This window comes from Neopsephotus bourkii, unplaced genomic scaffold (genome assembly GCF_033783945.1).
Source record: "Neopsephotus bourkii isolate Nb327-2 ecotype Australia unplaced genomic scaffold, CSIRO-AGI_Nbou_v1 NB_1189, whole genome shotgun sequence".
Classification (NCBI taxonomy): Eukaryota; Metazoa; Chordata; class Aves; order Psittaciformes; family Psittacidae; genus Neopsephotus; species Neopsephotus bourkii.
The window spans coordinates 1,043,017-1,060,019 of record NW_026901674.1 but is presented as its reverse complement, the minus strand read 5'-3'; the positions used below and the strand labels follow the sequence as shown (position 1 = coordinate 1,060,019).

The 17,003-nt window shown below is 42.6% G+C and overlaps 1 protein-coding gene and 1 long non-coding RNA gene across 2 annotated transcripts in view; one reads left to right on the top strand and one right to left on the bottom strand.

Moving 5' to 3' along the window:
• LOC133218066 (uncharacterized) overlaps positions 1-17,003 on the bottom strand; it is a 228,851-nt gene that overhangs the window by 69,657 nt on the left and 142,191 nt on the right. The window lies entirely within an intron of this gene.
• Positions 1-17,003, top strand: part of ZRANB1 (zinc finger RANBP2-type containing 1) — a 47,670-nt gene that overhangs the window by 2,911 nt on the left and 27,756 nt on the right. The window contains exons 2-3 of the mRNA XM_061364103.1: positions 10,082-10,179; positions 10,913-11,763. Coding sequence (XP_061220087.1) covers positions 10,950-11,763 — 814 coding nt within the window. The 5' untranslated portion in view covers positions 10,082-10,179; positions 10,913-10,949. The remainder of the gene's footprint in view (positions 1-10,081; positions 10,180-10,912; positions 11,764-17,003) is intronic.

Here is a 17,003-nt window from a genome sequence, read left to right as displayed (position 1 = left end):
TCTTTTGGAACTTTCTTGGCACATGAGATTAATAATAGGACTTTTATCTGTGGTGTTTAACAGTTAACATGCTTGAAAAGAGCTTTAACATCAGTTCTGAGAACGTGCTAGGCTATAATAATACAGATGATTTTGTCTTTCCTCCTTTTGTGGCATGGGCAGATTCTCAGAAGCTCTGGAGTCAAACTGGAGTTGTATCCATCTGGCACTTTCCATAGCACCTTTTTTTCTGTGCTGCTGGCCCATTTCTCCAAAAGCTTATTTTGGTGAAGACAGAGGATGCTGGGGAAGGACTCTTCATCAGGGACTGTAGTGATAGGACAAGGGGTGATGAGTTCAAACTGAAACAGGGGAAGTTCAGGTTGGATGGAAGGAAGAAGCTCTTCCCTATGAGGGTGCTGAGGCACTGGCACAGGGTGCCCAGAGAAGCTGTGGCTGCCCCATCCCTGGCAGTGTTCAAGGCCAGGTTGGACACAGGGGCTTGGAGCAAGCTGCTCCAGTGGAAGGGGTCCCTGCCCGTGGCAGGGGTTGGAACTGAGTGATCTTAAGGTCTTTTGTAACCCAAACCATTCTATGATTCTAAGACGAGAGGTGGTGTGGAAGGGGGAGAAGGGAACGAGTGCAGTGATGTTTGAAGAAAGAACTGTCTTCAGGAGGGTGCTGATGCAGAGACCTTGAGTCTATAAAGCAGAATAAATGTTTGTTTTTTTTTACCAGGGAGCATGGGAGGGTAGTACATTGGAAAGAGTGGTAGTTGCCTATGAAGCAGCCAACTTTACCGCTCTTTTGCATCTTCTGTACAGCAGGTATAATTAAGCTGGCATTTTTCCCTTGTTGGGATATAATCTATTCTGCTTGTTCTTAAAACAAGGGTACTGTTGCATCTTTTCTTTCTAGTAAAATGGAGTTTTCTTGTTTTTTTTTTTTTTTTTTACTGAGAGTGGCTGCTAATTTTGCTTGCATTCCCATGTGCAGTTATTACAAATGCTGGAGAAGGCACATTTGCAGCTGTCTTGAAGGTTCAGTTCAGAACTGAGCTGAAAGTACTTGAAGTGATAAGAACTAGATACAAACCAGATACCAGGAGTGCAACCTGCCATGCAGGGGAGGAAAGCCTGTGTCCCTGCCCGTGGCAGGGGGTTAGAACTAGATGATCTTAAGGTTCTTTCCAACCATAACTATTCTATGATTCTGTGTTAAGGTTTAAAAACCCTCTATGTGATTCAATGGCTTTGGTTGGATTTAGCGTCTAGTCTTGAGTCGCTGTTTTGACTGAAACAGAAGTCTGAGTTACTGAGTACTTTACAGACATCAAGAAACTTTTCTACCTTCTAGATATAGAATAGAATCATCTAGGTTGGAAAAGACCTTCAAAATCATCAAATCCAACCGTTACCCCAGGACTGCCAAGTCCACCACTAAACCATGTCTCTAAGGACCTTGTTGACATGGTTTTTTGAGCACTTCTAGGTGAAGACACCTATACTGCAGCTCCAGGAGTTAGCTTTCCTGAGCTAAAGAAGACTGTCAGAACTGTGGTTAATGTGACTCTGGGAAGAAAAATGAACTTGTGTGGTCTATTTGGTTTGCCATATATTATAATTATTACCATCGAGTAATGTTCTGGTGGCTCTGAAGTTGCACGCCTTCTTGTAGGTCCGTTCATTTGAAACCCTTGCAGCTGTTGGTGCACAGTCAGTTGATTACCTGGGAAGAAAAATGACTGTGAAATTGACTAAATGTGGATAATTCTAGGGAAAAAAAAAAAGAAAGGAAATTTGCTTTGTGAAGGTGGTTGTCAGTTTGAGAAGTCCTTTTTCTTATGGTTGTAAGTAAGTGCGTTGTGGAAGTGTTGACTTGTACTTCTTTCCTTCAGGGTAATGGACTTGAAAGTATTTCTTCTGTCTCCATTCATCTTCCTCATATCTAAGCAGGGATTCAGTAGACAGCTGAATTATTAGTTGCTGCTGCTGCTCCCTGAAGCAGTTTAAGACTACACGTCTGAGACTACAGTCCTCTGCAGTTCCAAGAAGTGTTGAGTACATACTCCTTGTGCATGCCAGGCCTCTTCTTTTTTAAAGTTCACACTACCATGATAAGTCAGGAGTACTTTGTACTCGGTGTCTTAATGTCTGCCTGTCATATGACAGATTTAGATTACACATGAGGAAGAAGTTCTTCCCTGTGAAGGTGCTGGCACAGGGTGCCCAGAGAAGCTGTGGCTGCCCCATCCCTGGCAGTGTTCAAGGCCAGGTTGGACACAGGGGTTTGGAGCAAGCTGCTCCAGTGGAAGGGGTCCCTGCCCATGGCAGGGGGTTGGAACTGAGTGATCTTAAGGTCTTTTGTAACCCAAACCATTCTGTCATTCTGTGATTTGTGCCTTCTGTGGGCTGCGCCTGTGGGGTTGGGTTTTGGCTACAAAGGCTTTCCCTTACTGTGTGCTTGTTGATAAGCTAATTTTTATCTTGCTGAAGGATTGAGGTGGTTTGTTGGACTATTTGCATTTTTTTTTTGACCTCCACATTTCTGTTTAGCTTGGCAGGGATAAAAATAATCGTCACCTCATGGCTTTTAAATGGTTTATTTAAAGAAGGTTCTTCAGGGTTGTCTCTAGTAAGTTATTCCCACCTCCAAAAGCAGAAGGTTTACTTAGAGCTGTTAGTCTGAAACTTTCTAGCAGCTCGGAGCACAGCCTTGCAGTGGTTAACTTGGAGTTACTGGATATATATTGTGAGTAGAGCACAGATTACTAATCATAAGGTTAAAAAGTAAAAGAATTTATATCACTCCTCTAGAAGGAGTTAAATTTGTTTTCCTTGTATTTGATCTTCGATACTAGGTCTTTGCACTATGTGAAGCAGCATCATAGAGAGCAGTGGGTTTTTTGTGCTGTGTTAACAGAATTTTACCTGTCTTTTACTTCTTTATTCCTTTTTTTTTCTTTTGATACTTTGCTGTCTAACCAGTGTCTTAAGAAGAGCTGGCTAAAATGTATGGCTTATTTGAACTAGCCTTAAATACAGCCCAATTGAAAGTGCATATACCAAAGATGTCCTAAACTGTATCTCAAAACGGCTTGCCATTAGTTGGGAGGGAACTGTACAACAGTTGATGTTGAGTGTTTCCTTGTTTCTTTTGATGGCAGGTGTTTTTTCTCCACCAAATGGTTGGACTTGATGCTCTAAAAGGTCTTTTCCAACCTAGTTGATTCTAAATGGTGACTGTGTCTGCAGTTAGCCATGATCTGATTTATGTTGAGCCAATATTGAGGAGGCTCAGAGGATAATAACTAGAACTGAATGTCAAATGTACAAGTCTTAATAGAAAGTTCCTTGGTTGTTGGACAGTTTTAAGTGTTTTTAAGTCCTGATGTCTGACTCCACAGTGTGTTTTTAGTCAGAGTGTGACATCTGGTTTTCCTCAGCTTGTGTGAGAATGGCTGAGATCTAAACAAAAATGAGTCTTGTGTTTTAGGCATGTAGTCTAAACAGAGATAAAATTTGACCTCCCTTTCTGTAAAGAGTCGTCTTGTTCAACTTCTGTACTTTGTCCAGTGCAAATAGGTTTAAAATGAAGTTTCAACAATTCTGTTGTTTATTGTGTGGGTTTGTTGCTGTTGTGCATCTCGAGTCTGTATTCATCTGTTGCTGCCTGTTCATAATGAGCAGATCCATTAAATGGCCCTGGCTGTACTTATGTGAATATTCCATCATTGCTCATTATTTTGAGTCACTTTGCTTGGTTTTTGATTGCAGTTGTGGGGGAGATGCTGTGTATTATGTAACTGCTGATCTGCTTACTCTGCTTTTCCCAAATTGGTTTCTAAGTACTCGGTTGTATTTAGTCCATCCTAATGGGTAGTAGCATCTCATCTAAATAGTGCACTTTTAATTGAGTTTTAAACAAATTAAACCTCTGCAAAATGGAACTCTCTTCTGAAATAAGGAAGAGGACTGAACTGCAAGCATCTCCTGTTGTGTTTTTAAAGGTTGTTTTCAGCTGTTAAGGTTTTTGTAGGTTTTAGCCCCAAATTTAATAGAGCTGTAGATGGAGTTTGATCCCTTTGAGAGAAGCAACAAACAAACCTGCAGGTTACACAGCAGCATTAACTGTAGTGGTTAAGAGCATAGAAATGCTTTGAGGGATTAAACATCAAAATAAAGGCAGCAGAAAGACAATGTTTAATATTCCCAAATACCTGTTAATTCTGGGATGAGCTCTCACTTCTGCATGAGAGTACCTTTATAGTCAGGTCTGTGTCTTAACCTAAAGTTCATTGTGAGTTCTTGTATTCCAGGTATTTCCTAAGATCTGCAACCTCCTGAATGTTTGACTTCTTACTGCACAGAGCACTTGCAGAACTAGGCAGCCTCTTGCATTAAAACTGCCTCTAAATTCTCTTACGAGAAGTCAGGCTTGGAGGTTCATTTGAAATAATAGGAGTTGAATTAAAAGTGGGAACTGAAAATTGGAAAGAAAGCTGAAGAAAAACAGCATAAATACCTGATAAAGTAGACTTTAGATGCTTTGCAATGAGTTCTGAATGCGTAAGTCGCAATGAAAGCAGTGTTGTATGTATTGTATGTGAAGGAAGCCCATCTGAGTTTCTCTGAACCAACTTCTGAATGTCTTCAGAAGTTAGTAAGTTTCTCAGACACTGTTTTGGTGAAGGGAGCTGAGTTTCTGGCAGTGTTTTTCTTTGGAAAATCAAGTTCTGTGCATGTTAACTAATGGCTGGCTTAGAGAAGAGGAAAAATGGCATGTAATGGAGGAGGTAAGACCTAAAAACTTGGAGTACTTTGACAGCCTAGACTGGATTGTCTGGAAAACTGAAGAAAAAAATACTTTAACCTACTAGATTGTAAATAGTTACTCAATAATAACTAAAATCTTTTCGATTTCTTTCTTTCTCATGCACCGTTAATGTTAGTTTGTAGGTTGTGCTGTGATTTACACAGCAACAGTTTGGTCCGTAATAGAACTGAGATTTGAACTCGATGCCTCTCAATACAGCAGTGTTTCTCCTATGTCCATGTTACTGTGAGCAAAGAAACAGTTCCATAGCTCAGGAGAGCAGAGGTGATCCTTGTGTGCTCCTGTTAAATTCCTTGCTTCGGTCTATCCAGGCTCATACAGAAAATGCTTATAAATTTGTGGCTTGCAGTAATATTTATGTTCTTTATTGTAATACAGAGTTCCTGCCCTTCCTGCAAAGCTTCCAGATTTAGCACTGAGCTGATTTGGTTGTGCCATTGACAAGGTCAATGTTCTTAGTTTTGTCTTTAAAAGAGACGAGAATGGAACTTAACTGTTCATTCCCTTTAAACTACAGAAGCCTGGGTTCAAGATTTATTCTTTTAATACATTATCTTTTGAGGCTTATGCTAAATTTTTGAGGAAGAATATGCAAGAAATAGCGACTAGTTGAAGGTGGAGTAAGTAATTTGTTAACTAGAGAGTGAAATGTCAGTATAGAAAATCAGGCAAGGCAAATTTCAGGTGAAAATCCATTCTTAATACTTGGCAATACATTGCAAATAGGTGACTAGATTGGATATAAGGAGGAAATTCTTTCTTGTTTGGGAGGTGAGCCACTGGAATAGGTTGCCCAGGGAGGTTGTGAATGCTCCATCCCTGGCAGTGTTCAAGGCCAGATTGGACGAGGCCTTGGTTGGATACGATTTAGAGCGAGGTGTCCCTCCCCATGGCAGGGGGCTTGGAACTTGATGATCTTAAGGTCCTTTCCAGCCCTAATTATTCTATGATTCTATGATTTAAAGATGTTTTTGTTGAAGTGTATTGACAATGAGATACCTCATAAGGATTCTTGGATCCAGAGAACAGAAGTGGATTTGAACCAGTTAAATCTCAGTGTCTTCTCTGTAAGGAATTGTTGAAGTTTTCAGGGAGTTTACAGCTTTAAAAAGGAAAACAGGCTTTTTTGATTTAAACTTGTGTACAACTCTGTTACCTTCTAGACCTTCCTACTGGCTGTAGTTAAAAATGGGCAAAACTGTGCATGGCAAGTCCAGTACAGTATTGTACAGCTTGTATGAGCTCTAAAAAGATGCGCTGGTTTGAGGCAGCAGTTTATAAACCTATTTCTTAGATGGCAGTGAAATCAAACCGTTGCTTTGTTTCCTGTTGTAAAGAGCTTGATTCAGATTCATCTTACGGATGTTAATATCCTGCAGTTTACAGGACAAACCCTGCTACAACTCTCTGAATTCAGACTAGTGCCTATTTTATCACAACCATCCAAGGTGATAATGCAGATGTGGGATTTCAACAGGTTTTCCTGTTGCAGCTTTTATTTGTGTATAAATAAATGTCTGTTTTCTAAGTCATATGCTAATTTGTTATAGGCAATTGAAAGAGAAATTGAGGCAGTGATATGCAGGGGGAACACTTCTGAAAACGTGTCAAAGTACGTGGGGTTAATCATGGGCAATTCTTCCTCAGAAAGCTGTTTGTCCATCATGTGTTTATAGGACTTCACAGGGATGTTATCCAGTTGTGAGTGAGTAGTTACAGCTGGCAGACCCAAATCCTGTTTTCGTGGATGTACATTTAAATAGATCATGTTTCACGATACAGATAGAATACGGGAGGTGAAAATGCTGCTGTCTGATCTTTCGCTTTAACTGGCAGTCCTCTGCCTCTCGCTCCTTCTTGTGGTTTGATGTGTGAAAGGTGTTACTGCACTCAGAAACTGTTAATGGCTTCTGTGCTTGGTAATTGAGATGTTTCCTTCTTTCAGAAGATGCTTTTGCTCGTTTCGATGTTCCAAAAAGTTGCTTTAGTGTTTAAAATGAAAACAAAAAAATCATACAATGCCAGACTGGTTTGTATTAGAAGGGCCCTTAAAGCTTATCCAGTTCCAACTCCTGCCACAGGCAGGGACCCCTTCCACTAGAGCAGCTTGCTCCAAGCCCCTGTGTCCAACCTGGCCTTGAACACTGCCAGGGATGGGGCAGCCACAGCTTCTCTGGGCACCCTGTGCCAGCGCCTCAGCACCCTCACAGGGAAGAGCTTCTGCCTAAGAGCTCAGCTCAGTTTCCCCTCGGGCAGGTTCAAGCCATTCCCCTTGGCCTGTCCCTGCAGGCCCTTGTCCCAGGCCCCTCTCCAGGTTTCCTGCAGCCCCTTTAGGCACTGGAGCTGCTCTAAGGTCTCCCCTTAAAGAGCCTTCTCTTCTCCAGGGTGAACAAAATACGCTATGGATTTTTTGCTGTTGTGGTGCTGGCGTCTGTGCTGGCAGAAACCTTGTACTGATCAAATCAGTGTTCTAACCTTAAGTCATTTTGCTCATGTGTAAGGATGCTTGAACTAAAGCAAACTGCTTCTGTGTTACAGGGAAAAGGGAGCTCAGGAATCTGTGTAAATCTCCAGTGAGACTCACAAGGTGAGAGAGATCCACCTGCCTTCCCCAGGTGCAGCTGCTTCTCTAAAGTTGCTCCAAGAGAAAGCCAGGCTGAATTATTATTAGGTCAGGAGAGGGGCTTCTCCCTTCTGCTGTGCTCTGGGGAGACACCCCTGCAGTCCTGATCCAGCTCTGGGGCAGCAGCACAAGAGGGACGTGGAGCTGTTGGAGCGAGTGCAGAGGAGGCCATGGAGATGCTGCAAGGGCTGGAGCAGCTCTGCTCTGGAGCCAGGCTGAGAGAGCTGGGCTGGGGCAGCCTGGAGAAGAGAAGGCTCCTGAAGGGGAGACCTTAGAGCAGCTCCAGTGCCTAAAGGGGCTGCAGGAAACCTGGAGATGGGCTTGGGACAAGGGCCTATAGGGACAGGCCAAGGGCAATGGCTTTAACCTGCCAGAAGGGGGACTGAGATGAGGTCTTTAGACTGGTCTAAATCAGTGTATGGCTGTTGATGGGGAAGGGGTTGGATCTCTTGATGAACTGGAGCTCTGTATTGTTCCTTGTTTGAGCCAAAGAAAAAATAACTTCAGGACACGGTGAATAATTAAACTGAGGGGTGTATATCATATCCTGTCATAAAAATGTTATTTGAGGACTTCACTGTTTCCACCCAAGTTCTTTGTGCTGTTTTGTGTTTTCCTATGCACCTAAATAGAGGAGTAGTCTTAAAAACTGAAACAAAGCAGCATAAAAAAATCAGATTGTTCTGGGTGACCATTTCCCATTGACTTTAGTAATAAGGGACTCTGGCAGTGTTCATTTTTCTTTGTTTTATCAGAATTTAATAGATTCTTCTCCTCAATGTTGTGAGTTACTCCACTACTCTGTTCAGAAGGTATTTAGCATGTACACAGATTAACTGGAGCTTCTTTGGAGTTTTGTGGTGTTTCATTTCTTGTCTGCTCATACCTTTTGGACATTAAGGCGTGAACCTGCATTTCACAGTCACTGTTGTGCTGTTCCTCTGCGAGAGGAGGTTCTGTGTGATTCAGCTTTTCCTCTATGAAGAATCTAAAATAACAAGTTAACTTGAAGCCTGAGTGGCAAGGAAGTAATCATGAAGAAATGTACCTGGCTTGGAGCTGCTCGGTGACTGATGATGATGCTGTATCACACAGCACATCAGGTGGTGCTGGTGTCACTGGGGTGTGGGGCAGCTGCAGGTCACACCAAGACCTGGAAGTAAAACAGCCCCGTATGTGAAAGTGCTGGATTTCCTCATCAGTCTGTGCCATAGTGGGTGTTGGCAGAGCTATCGAAGGAGGGAAATTGCATTGCTCCATTGAGCCTTTTTGTATTCTTCACTCATAATAACCTGAGGCCTTGTGTTTGGAGGTAATAGTCCCTGCTTGTCAAAAGCCCTTCTCCATGTTTCTTGTAGCTGCTTTAGGTATTGGATGACTGCTATGAGGGCTTCCCTGAGCCTTCTCTTCTCCAGGCTGAACAAGCCCAGCTTAAAATCAAGTTGACTTTGTATTCTCATGTATATGTATATATTTTTCACTTTATTTATTACAGATCTGGGGATCTTGTGTGATCTATCTCTTTTTTTTATCCATTATGCATGGGCATAGACATTTATGAGGAGCAGTGAAGGGGAAGCAGTAGGAAGTCTAATTGCCTTCTCAGCACATTCCTTAGCCTGACACAGTTTTGTAACATATAGGTGGGAGTGAAGTGTTCTGCAGGCTGTTCAAACAAGTAATATTAGAACCTGAGCTTTATGAGAAAGCTCTGTGTGTTCCTGATAGCTCCTCTGCTTTCATGCAGCATAAATATGGATCGCTGCTGAAAAGGATAGTCCTGCCCTCTCCTCTGTCCTCGCCATGCGATAGCCCCTCATTCATGCAGCCACCTGATCTGGGGACTAGAGCAGAGTTGAGCTGCTGGAAAAAGCCCCATGCTGTGTGCTGGAGCCTGCAGAAGGGAGGTGATAGGTTTAAGGGTGATAAATGTAAGTGGACCTGTAGCTGTGCGTTGGCAGAGCGAGGCGTGTGTGAGGGTATTTCAGTGAAGAATGTGCTAACTCATAAACCACTTACTACTCGGAGAACAGGTATAAACTAACTTTAGTTTGATGTGTCACCAGTTGAATCCTGTTGTGTAACTTTTGAGTTTCTCTTTAGTAGATTCCAGGTGGTTTTGTTAACTGATGAGAGTTGCAATAAGATGAATGAGAATTGTCAGTCAGTTGGGGTGGCAGATTTGGGTTCCAAACAGTTTTGCATGTTTAAAAATAACACCTTATTGTGTCTTAGATACTGGGTAACTATTTTGTGGCAAGGAGGAAATGTACTATATACACTTGTCTATTTACCCTTTATCTACTGGCCTCACCCTTTCCCTCTATTATGCTCTTTACACAGAGCTTTATTTCCCTTCCCCATCCTATGTTTCAGGTTGTAATAAGAATGTTTCTAGATATTTTAGTGGGAATTTGAGGGATCTGGTTGTTTTACTTCCGCAGACTGATCACTTGTGTGGCCACTGATTCTTTGTGACTGTTGGTTTCTTTTCACCCATCTATATGTTAGTGTCAGCAGGTCATGACTGAGGTCAAACACGTAAATTGGGGTCAGAAGAGGTGTGCCATTTAATAATTAACTTTCTGGTTCCTCAGGTCCAGTAGGAAACCCATAATGAGCCTCTTTCCATTCTGTTTACAGGGATAGTTCTCGGCTTAGTCTCATCCTTCGCATTTGGCAATCTGAGGAGAAGGCCTGAGCCAGCATGAAGACAGGATCCCCTCTTCATTAGAGAAAAAGTGAGTTGGAATTGCATTGAAATCTGGATGTGTAGAATGAAAATACTCTGTCAGGTTGCCAGTGCACACAGCTTGTGCATTGCTTGCAAGTGGTATTTTAGCTTTGTAACACTGCTGTTGTGAGTGAGGCCAACCAAGGCGTAGTCATGCTTAAGCACATGTATGAGATGTTCAAATCTATGCATTTATGGAAACTCCTACACCCTACTTTTCCAAAAGAACTGCTTACTCATTGTGCGACTGCCCACCTGCTACACTCCTGCCTTCCAAATCCTGGGAGGTCTTGCAATAGACCTCACAGGCTCTAGGCTTTGTGTTGCTTTTCTTGTACTGCCATATTCATACTGGCTTTATTTGAATTGTTTGATGTTTGTGACTTGTTTCAATAGCTGTGTCGGTCTCTTCTCCAGTATTCTCACTGCTTAATGTATATCTCTTCTTTCTATTCTTATTCTGAAGCCTCTGTGCCAGTCTAAGGAATTCCAGTAATGAAGAACTGAGTTTTTATTTCTGCATTAGGAAATCCTGAATTCTGCATTCTAAATGCTGTCAGCTCAAGTCTTATCCTTCTCATAGTGATTTTTGTCCCCTTAAATGTTCTATTAGAATCAAGAATAAAAGCTTGCCCTTTTTCCAGCCTGATGTTTGTATTAGGTCAACTAGGTTATCACTCATTTACTTCTAAGCAGAGCTCCTGTGCAAGTGTTGTACTGATGATGTATTCTGTTCTTAGCTTTCCGCCTGCTGCAGTTCGCTTCAAGCAGTGCACGATGACAGAGCGTGGCATTAAATGGGCTTGTGAGTATTGCACGTATGAAAACTGGCCATCTGCAATCAAATGCACCATGTGTCGTGCTCAGAGACCTAGTGGAACAATTATCACAGAAGACCCATTTAAAAGTGGTTCGAGTGATATTGGGAGAGACTGGGATCCTGCAAGCACTGAAGGAGGGAGTAGTCCTTTGATATGTCCAGATTCTAGTGCAAGACCAAGGGTTAAATCCTCTTACACTATGGAAAGTGCAAATAAATGGTCGTGCCACATGTGCACGTACTTGAACTGGCCGAGAGCCATAAGGTGTACTCAGTGCTTGTCTCAACGCAGGACGAGGAGTCCCACAGAGTCTCCTCAGTCATCAGGTTCTGGTTCAAGACCAGTCCCTTTATCTGTTGATCCATGTGAGGAATATAACGACAGAAATAAACTAAACACAAGGGCTCAGCACTGGACTTGTTCTGTTTGTACATACGAAAACTGGGCAAAGGCCAGGAAATGTGTTGTATGTGATCACCCCAGACCTAACAACATAGAAGCAATAGAACTGGCAGACACAGAGGAGGCTTCTTCAATCATAAACGAGCAAGACAGAGCTCGGTGGAGAGGAAGCTGTAGTAGTGGGAATGGCCAAAGAAGATCTCCACCTACAACCAAACGGGAATCTGATGTGAAAATGGACTTCCAAAGAATTGAATTGGCCGGAGCTGTTGGCAGCAAGGAAGAACTTGAAGTTGACTTCAAAAAGCTAAAGCAAATAAAAAATAGAATGAAAAAGACTGACTGGCTCTTTCTAAATGCTTGTGTTGGTAAGTTTGCTGCTCCCTTACACTCTTATACCTGTGCTTGAGTATTTCGGGAAAATGAAGAATTAAAACATCAGTGTGACATTTTTAGTTTGAAACATCTTTTCTTTAATCTCTACATTGTTAGTTTTAAAAAGAAACCAAATGTAGAAGTTCCTGAAATAGTATTTGCTAAGGGAGTGCATAATCTGAACAGGGTTAGACCTGTTTCCCTGGACTTCTTTGACCTTGTATAGAAATGGATCCCCTTGTAACCAAATCCTGTTGTTATGTAGCTGTTGAAAGGTGGTAAAAACTACAAACCCAGCCTACAGAACAATGTAATGCACATAGCACTGTACAGAATGCCAGGGCTGGCTAACTAAAATGACTCTTCCTTTTAGCTATGGCAAGATATCCAAGTAGAATCAGCAGCTGCAGCTTGGGAGTATTTGTAAACAGTGTGGAGCTTGCAACAGTACAAGATGCTCTGTCAGATGTTAAAAATAACACCAAAATATGTAGCTTCAAGAAACTGCATGTGTAATACTGACCTTGAAAGTAATAATGTTGTGTTAATACAGAGCCTGGCTTGTAAATGTTTACAGCTTTTCCGAAAGTAGTTTTGTAGTCAACTGCCTCAAAAAATGCCAATCCCAGTTTGGGTTTGTGTTTTAGTGCTTTCCTAAGGGAGTTCTGGAGAGTTTTTCCCAATGCTGTTAAAGAGCAGACGTGTGAGAGCAGGGTTTTCCTCAGTCACTGACCTTGTGAGATAACTTTTGTGCTGTAGCTTCCCAGAAGCAGCTCTCTTACACCCGAGCATACAAGCAGGTTAAACACTTGAAATGCACAACTATATTTAGAGTAAAACGCTTCATTTGAAACTGGTGCTACTCCTCTGTCTCAAACTATTCCTTAATGTTTCATGAAGTCACTCCATGGTTGTTACAGTCCCCAAACTAACTTACAGAGCTGCATAATTTAATATATTTGATCAGGGTTAAATGTTTTATGGGTATCATGTGTTTGGTTTTTCTGAACTAATACATATTCCGGTTTATTTTTGTGGTGCGGGAGTAGTTGGAAAGCACATTTGCTTTTGAAGCCCAGATGAGATGCCTGAGTGTTCCCTCATGCGTTCAGCTCCCTACATGCAGTGCTTTTCCCTTCTGAAACGAAGCAGTTGCAGTTCTATGTGGTATTAAATGTCATCAAATACCAAAGATGAATTATCAGAAGATGTTTCTGAGCATTACAAGAGTCTGTTGCATTCTGGTGGCAATTGTATTAAATCTTAGGGCTTTTTCACTCTGCTTTTTGAAAAGTGAGCTGTTTTTTGGACTGTTCCATTGTTACTTAAGATATTTCACACTTTCAGATGTAATCTGTGTGGGAATGGTTGTGTTTATGTCTAAGGGTTTGAGTGTTGCAGGTATTTCATGTTGCCTGTGACTCTGCCAGGTGTATGTGAAACTTCAGACTCTGTTCATAGAAGGTTTGTTTAACTTGGGTCTTTTAAAATGGAAATAGCTTGAAGAGATCTTGATGAGAAAGCCAGAGTGCAGATGGATTTGTGAGCTCATTTTTCCTACTGTCTGCTGGGAGGCTTCATGGATTCCTTTCTGTGGCTTCAACACTTACTGTACTTCAGTTTTTGACTGAAAACCCAGCAACCAAAGCTGTTCATTATCAGTCCTTCATTTCAGGGTTTCTTTTCCATTCTCACACATGTTGTGATATTCCAAGTGTCAGGAATATCCAGGAAGATTGATTAAAACTCCCTAGATTTGTTTGTGGCTGTCTCTGAATATTTTGCAGAGTGTATGTGTATCTGTATCGAAAGGGTACCAGTTTAACCAGTGATTTTAAAAGCAACAAGCCACGCTTGTGCTGGTTGTTTTGTTGTCTTAGTGTGACATACTTAAAGCAATTGAACTGTCAGTTGAACAATTTTGCCTGAAGCACATGTTCTTAGCATCGAAATCAAGTGAGCTATTGTACCACAGTGAGCTGGTGTTTGTAACCCAGCTGGAGCTCTTGTGAACTTGGAAATGAGCTGAAGACTTGTCAATCCTCAGCTAAACGCAGCTATGAAGTAGGACAAGTTCATGTTAAATGTCAAGTAAGCTTAGGCAAATGAATGGGGTCAGGGCTGGTATGTGGTGTGTTCCTGTAGCCCAGCTGACAAGTGGTGCTTGTTAGGATTTGGTCATGGCAGACTGGGTACCTCCAAGTTTTAGCCTCATCAGTTGTGGAGGTTCTGTTTGCTCTAAGTTTATCTTACGTGGGTGAGATGTTAAAAACTTAGTTAACTTTTAAAGGTAATTCTGAAGGTAAAAATAAAGGTTAGAGCAATTCTTGGCAGACAGGTTACCTTCTTTTCTCATAGAAGGTAGTTTTCATAGAATCCTATACATTATAGTTCTGTATACAATAGAATGGTTTGTGTTGGAAGGGACCTTAAGGCTCATCCAGCTCCAACCCCTGCCACAGGCAGGGACACCTTCCATTAGAGCAGCTTGCTCCAGGCCCCTGTGTCCAACCTGGCCTTGAGCACTGCCAGGGATGGGGCAGCCACAGCTTCTCTGGGCACCCTGTGCCAGCGCCTCAGCACCCTCACAGCGAAGAGCTTCTGCCTAAGAGCTCAGCTCAGTCTCCCCTCGGGCAGGTTCAAGCCATTTCCCTTGGCCTGTCATTAGATACCCTTGAAAAGACCAGCAGATACCAAGGAGAACATTTGATACTTTGATAGTTGTTTAGTTGAGCCTTCTCTTCACATTTCTGAATTTCACTGGATTTTGATGATGAGGGTCATCAAAAACATGTATCAGACTATTTCCTCCCCCCTCTAATGTGTTCTTTTTGGCTGAAACAAGACTGATGTATATATATCTTGTGTGGATTTAGAAAAGTACCTCTGTGTGCATGTTTGTGGTTGGCTTTTTGTTTCATTTGTTCTGTCAGAGACATCCATTAATGCTCTCCCCACCTCAGTAAATAAACATGCCATGGAGGCTTGTATCCCTTGCAAATCTGGGCTGTACACAATGTGATGAGTGCAGCTCTTGCATTTCAGCATGAGTAGCTTTCCTTGATGGAGGGTATTCTTTCTGAATGAGCAGGATTAGTGGCATTCCCCCTTTCAAACTCGGCAAGTAAATGTACTTGAATGTAGTTTTAGTTCCGGACTCTTTTGCAGCAGTGGATGTATCCATCAAATGATGCTTCCTCAAAAGGGTGAGATTTTAGAACTGATTCATTAGGTTAAAATGTACTGAAATCAAAGCAGAACCTCTCAAAGCATGGCTGTTAAGAACATGACTTACTGCAAATGCTAGCTTGAATTACAGTGAGATATCACAAACCCTTCTGCAAGGACACCAGTGCTTTCTTGTCTTATGTCAGCTCCTTGTCTTATGTGTAACTCGTGGTATCTGTGCCAAAGGGACTGTAAGAGAGAGGTTTGGTGGCATGTAGGGCTTAGGGAATCTGGTGTGTAAGTGCTGCTGTGGGGCCTGGTGGAGATGCTTACAGCTGGCTATATACTGAAGTAGTTACAACTGGATGGAGATGGTCAGCACTTCCAGGGGTGTGTTGGGGCTGCCCCATCCCTGGCAGTGCTCAAGGCCAGGTTGGACACAGGGGCTTGGAGCAAGCTGCTCCAGTGGAAGGGGTCCCTGCCCATGGCAGGGGTTGGAACTGGGTGAGCTTTAAGGTCCCTTCCAACACAAACTGTTTTATGAGTCTATGACTTGAAAACCTCTCTAGCATTCAGAGTTTACTTGGGGCTTACACATCAGTACTTACTGAAGCTTTCCCTCTCCTGGCACTTCAGGGCTGGGTTTTACGCTGCTGCCAGCAGTGTGTTGCTGCTGGCCGCCCTTGGGTTGCGTGTTCAGCTCCTGTAGCCCACAGATGAAAAGTAAACTGCATTTCTTCTCCTTTTCTCTTCCAACCTTGCTTATGAACTGCTGCTGGAGGGGTACGCTCTTTGCTCCTGGTTCAGGTCAGTGAGGTGGCTGCTGCCATCACGGGACAGACTCCCCTGCTATGGATGGTGGCTCCAAAGCCATGTAGATGTGCATTCCTCTTACTGTGTGAAGGAAACAACTAGGAGAATGTTTCTTAAACAAATCCAAAATATTTAGAGCAGTCTGTAATGACTTGTTTTGCAGTGCATCCTTAAAAGGATTGTTAGTTCATTCCTAGTATTCCTACATATGTGTCTGCTTAGTTTTTCCTTTGTCAGCTGCATTATCTCTCTTACAGGTTTTCTGTTTCTCCCTTGCCCTTTTCTCCCTTCACTTTTCTGAATTGATGCCAGATGTGTTACCCAAGCACTCAGAAACCCTGTGGGAGAGTTGTTGTGTCCAGCTTTTGGTATGGAGTTCACTGGGCAATGTCCCAAACTGCTCCATAGCTACAGTAGAGATGGAGCCCATCTCCTGCTCTGTGTCTTGCAGAGCCTGTGGCTCTTCACTGACTTAAGGGACTGATGTACCAAGGTGCTTTCAGCTGGCATTGCCACCCAGAGTAGCCCTCCTGGTATGTTTGCCTTTCATCATACAGTGAAGTGCATCTGGAAACTGAGCTTTGTATAAATGGAACTTAATAAGCTTGATTAGATGATACTTTTTGGGGCTGGTGTTTTGTTTCCTGGTTTTGCTGTTTCAGTAACCACTGACTGGTTTACTCATCCCATCTGTGTACAACTAAACCTTGGTGGGGCTGTTCATGCTGTAGTAAGGGAGTGGGAAGTGTGCTGGTAGGGAAGGGTCATGCACTGGTCCTTGCTGGTCTCAGGTCAGGCTAGTTTGAACTGTCTGGGGAGGTATAGCATGCATAATCTGTCTCGCTGGCCTTGGCTGGAGGCGACACACGGTGTCTGGGATGGCTGGGAGGGAAGAGTCCCTGGTGTGAGCTGTACAGCCTGCCCTCCTTCCCCTGTTCCTCTGTGGTACTGGGAAGCATGACTGGGCATACTTGTTTGCTGTGCCAGGTGCAGTGATGTCAGCTTACAGCTTTTACATGGAGAGGGAATCGTGTTGTATTGTCAGCTGTGCCCTGTACATATATTGTGTCATAAATAGATTACATCTGTGCATGTTTATCTTTCAGAGTAGGTAAAACTCTGTATGCCTTACTCCTTGGTAGGAAACCTTACCTCCTGAAACACACTTCGGTCTCTTGACTACTTTGTTTAGAAACATTAAATACTTAATGCTAAAATGTGATACTTAATGCTAAAAATAATTGAATAAATG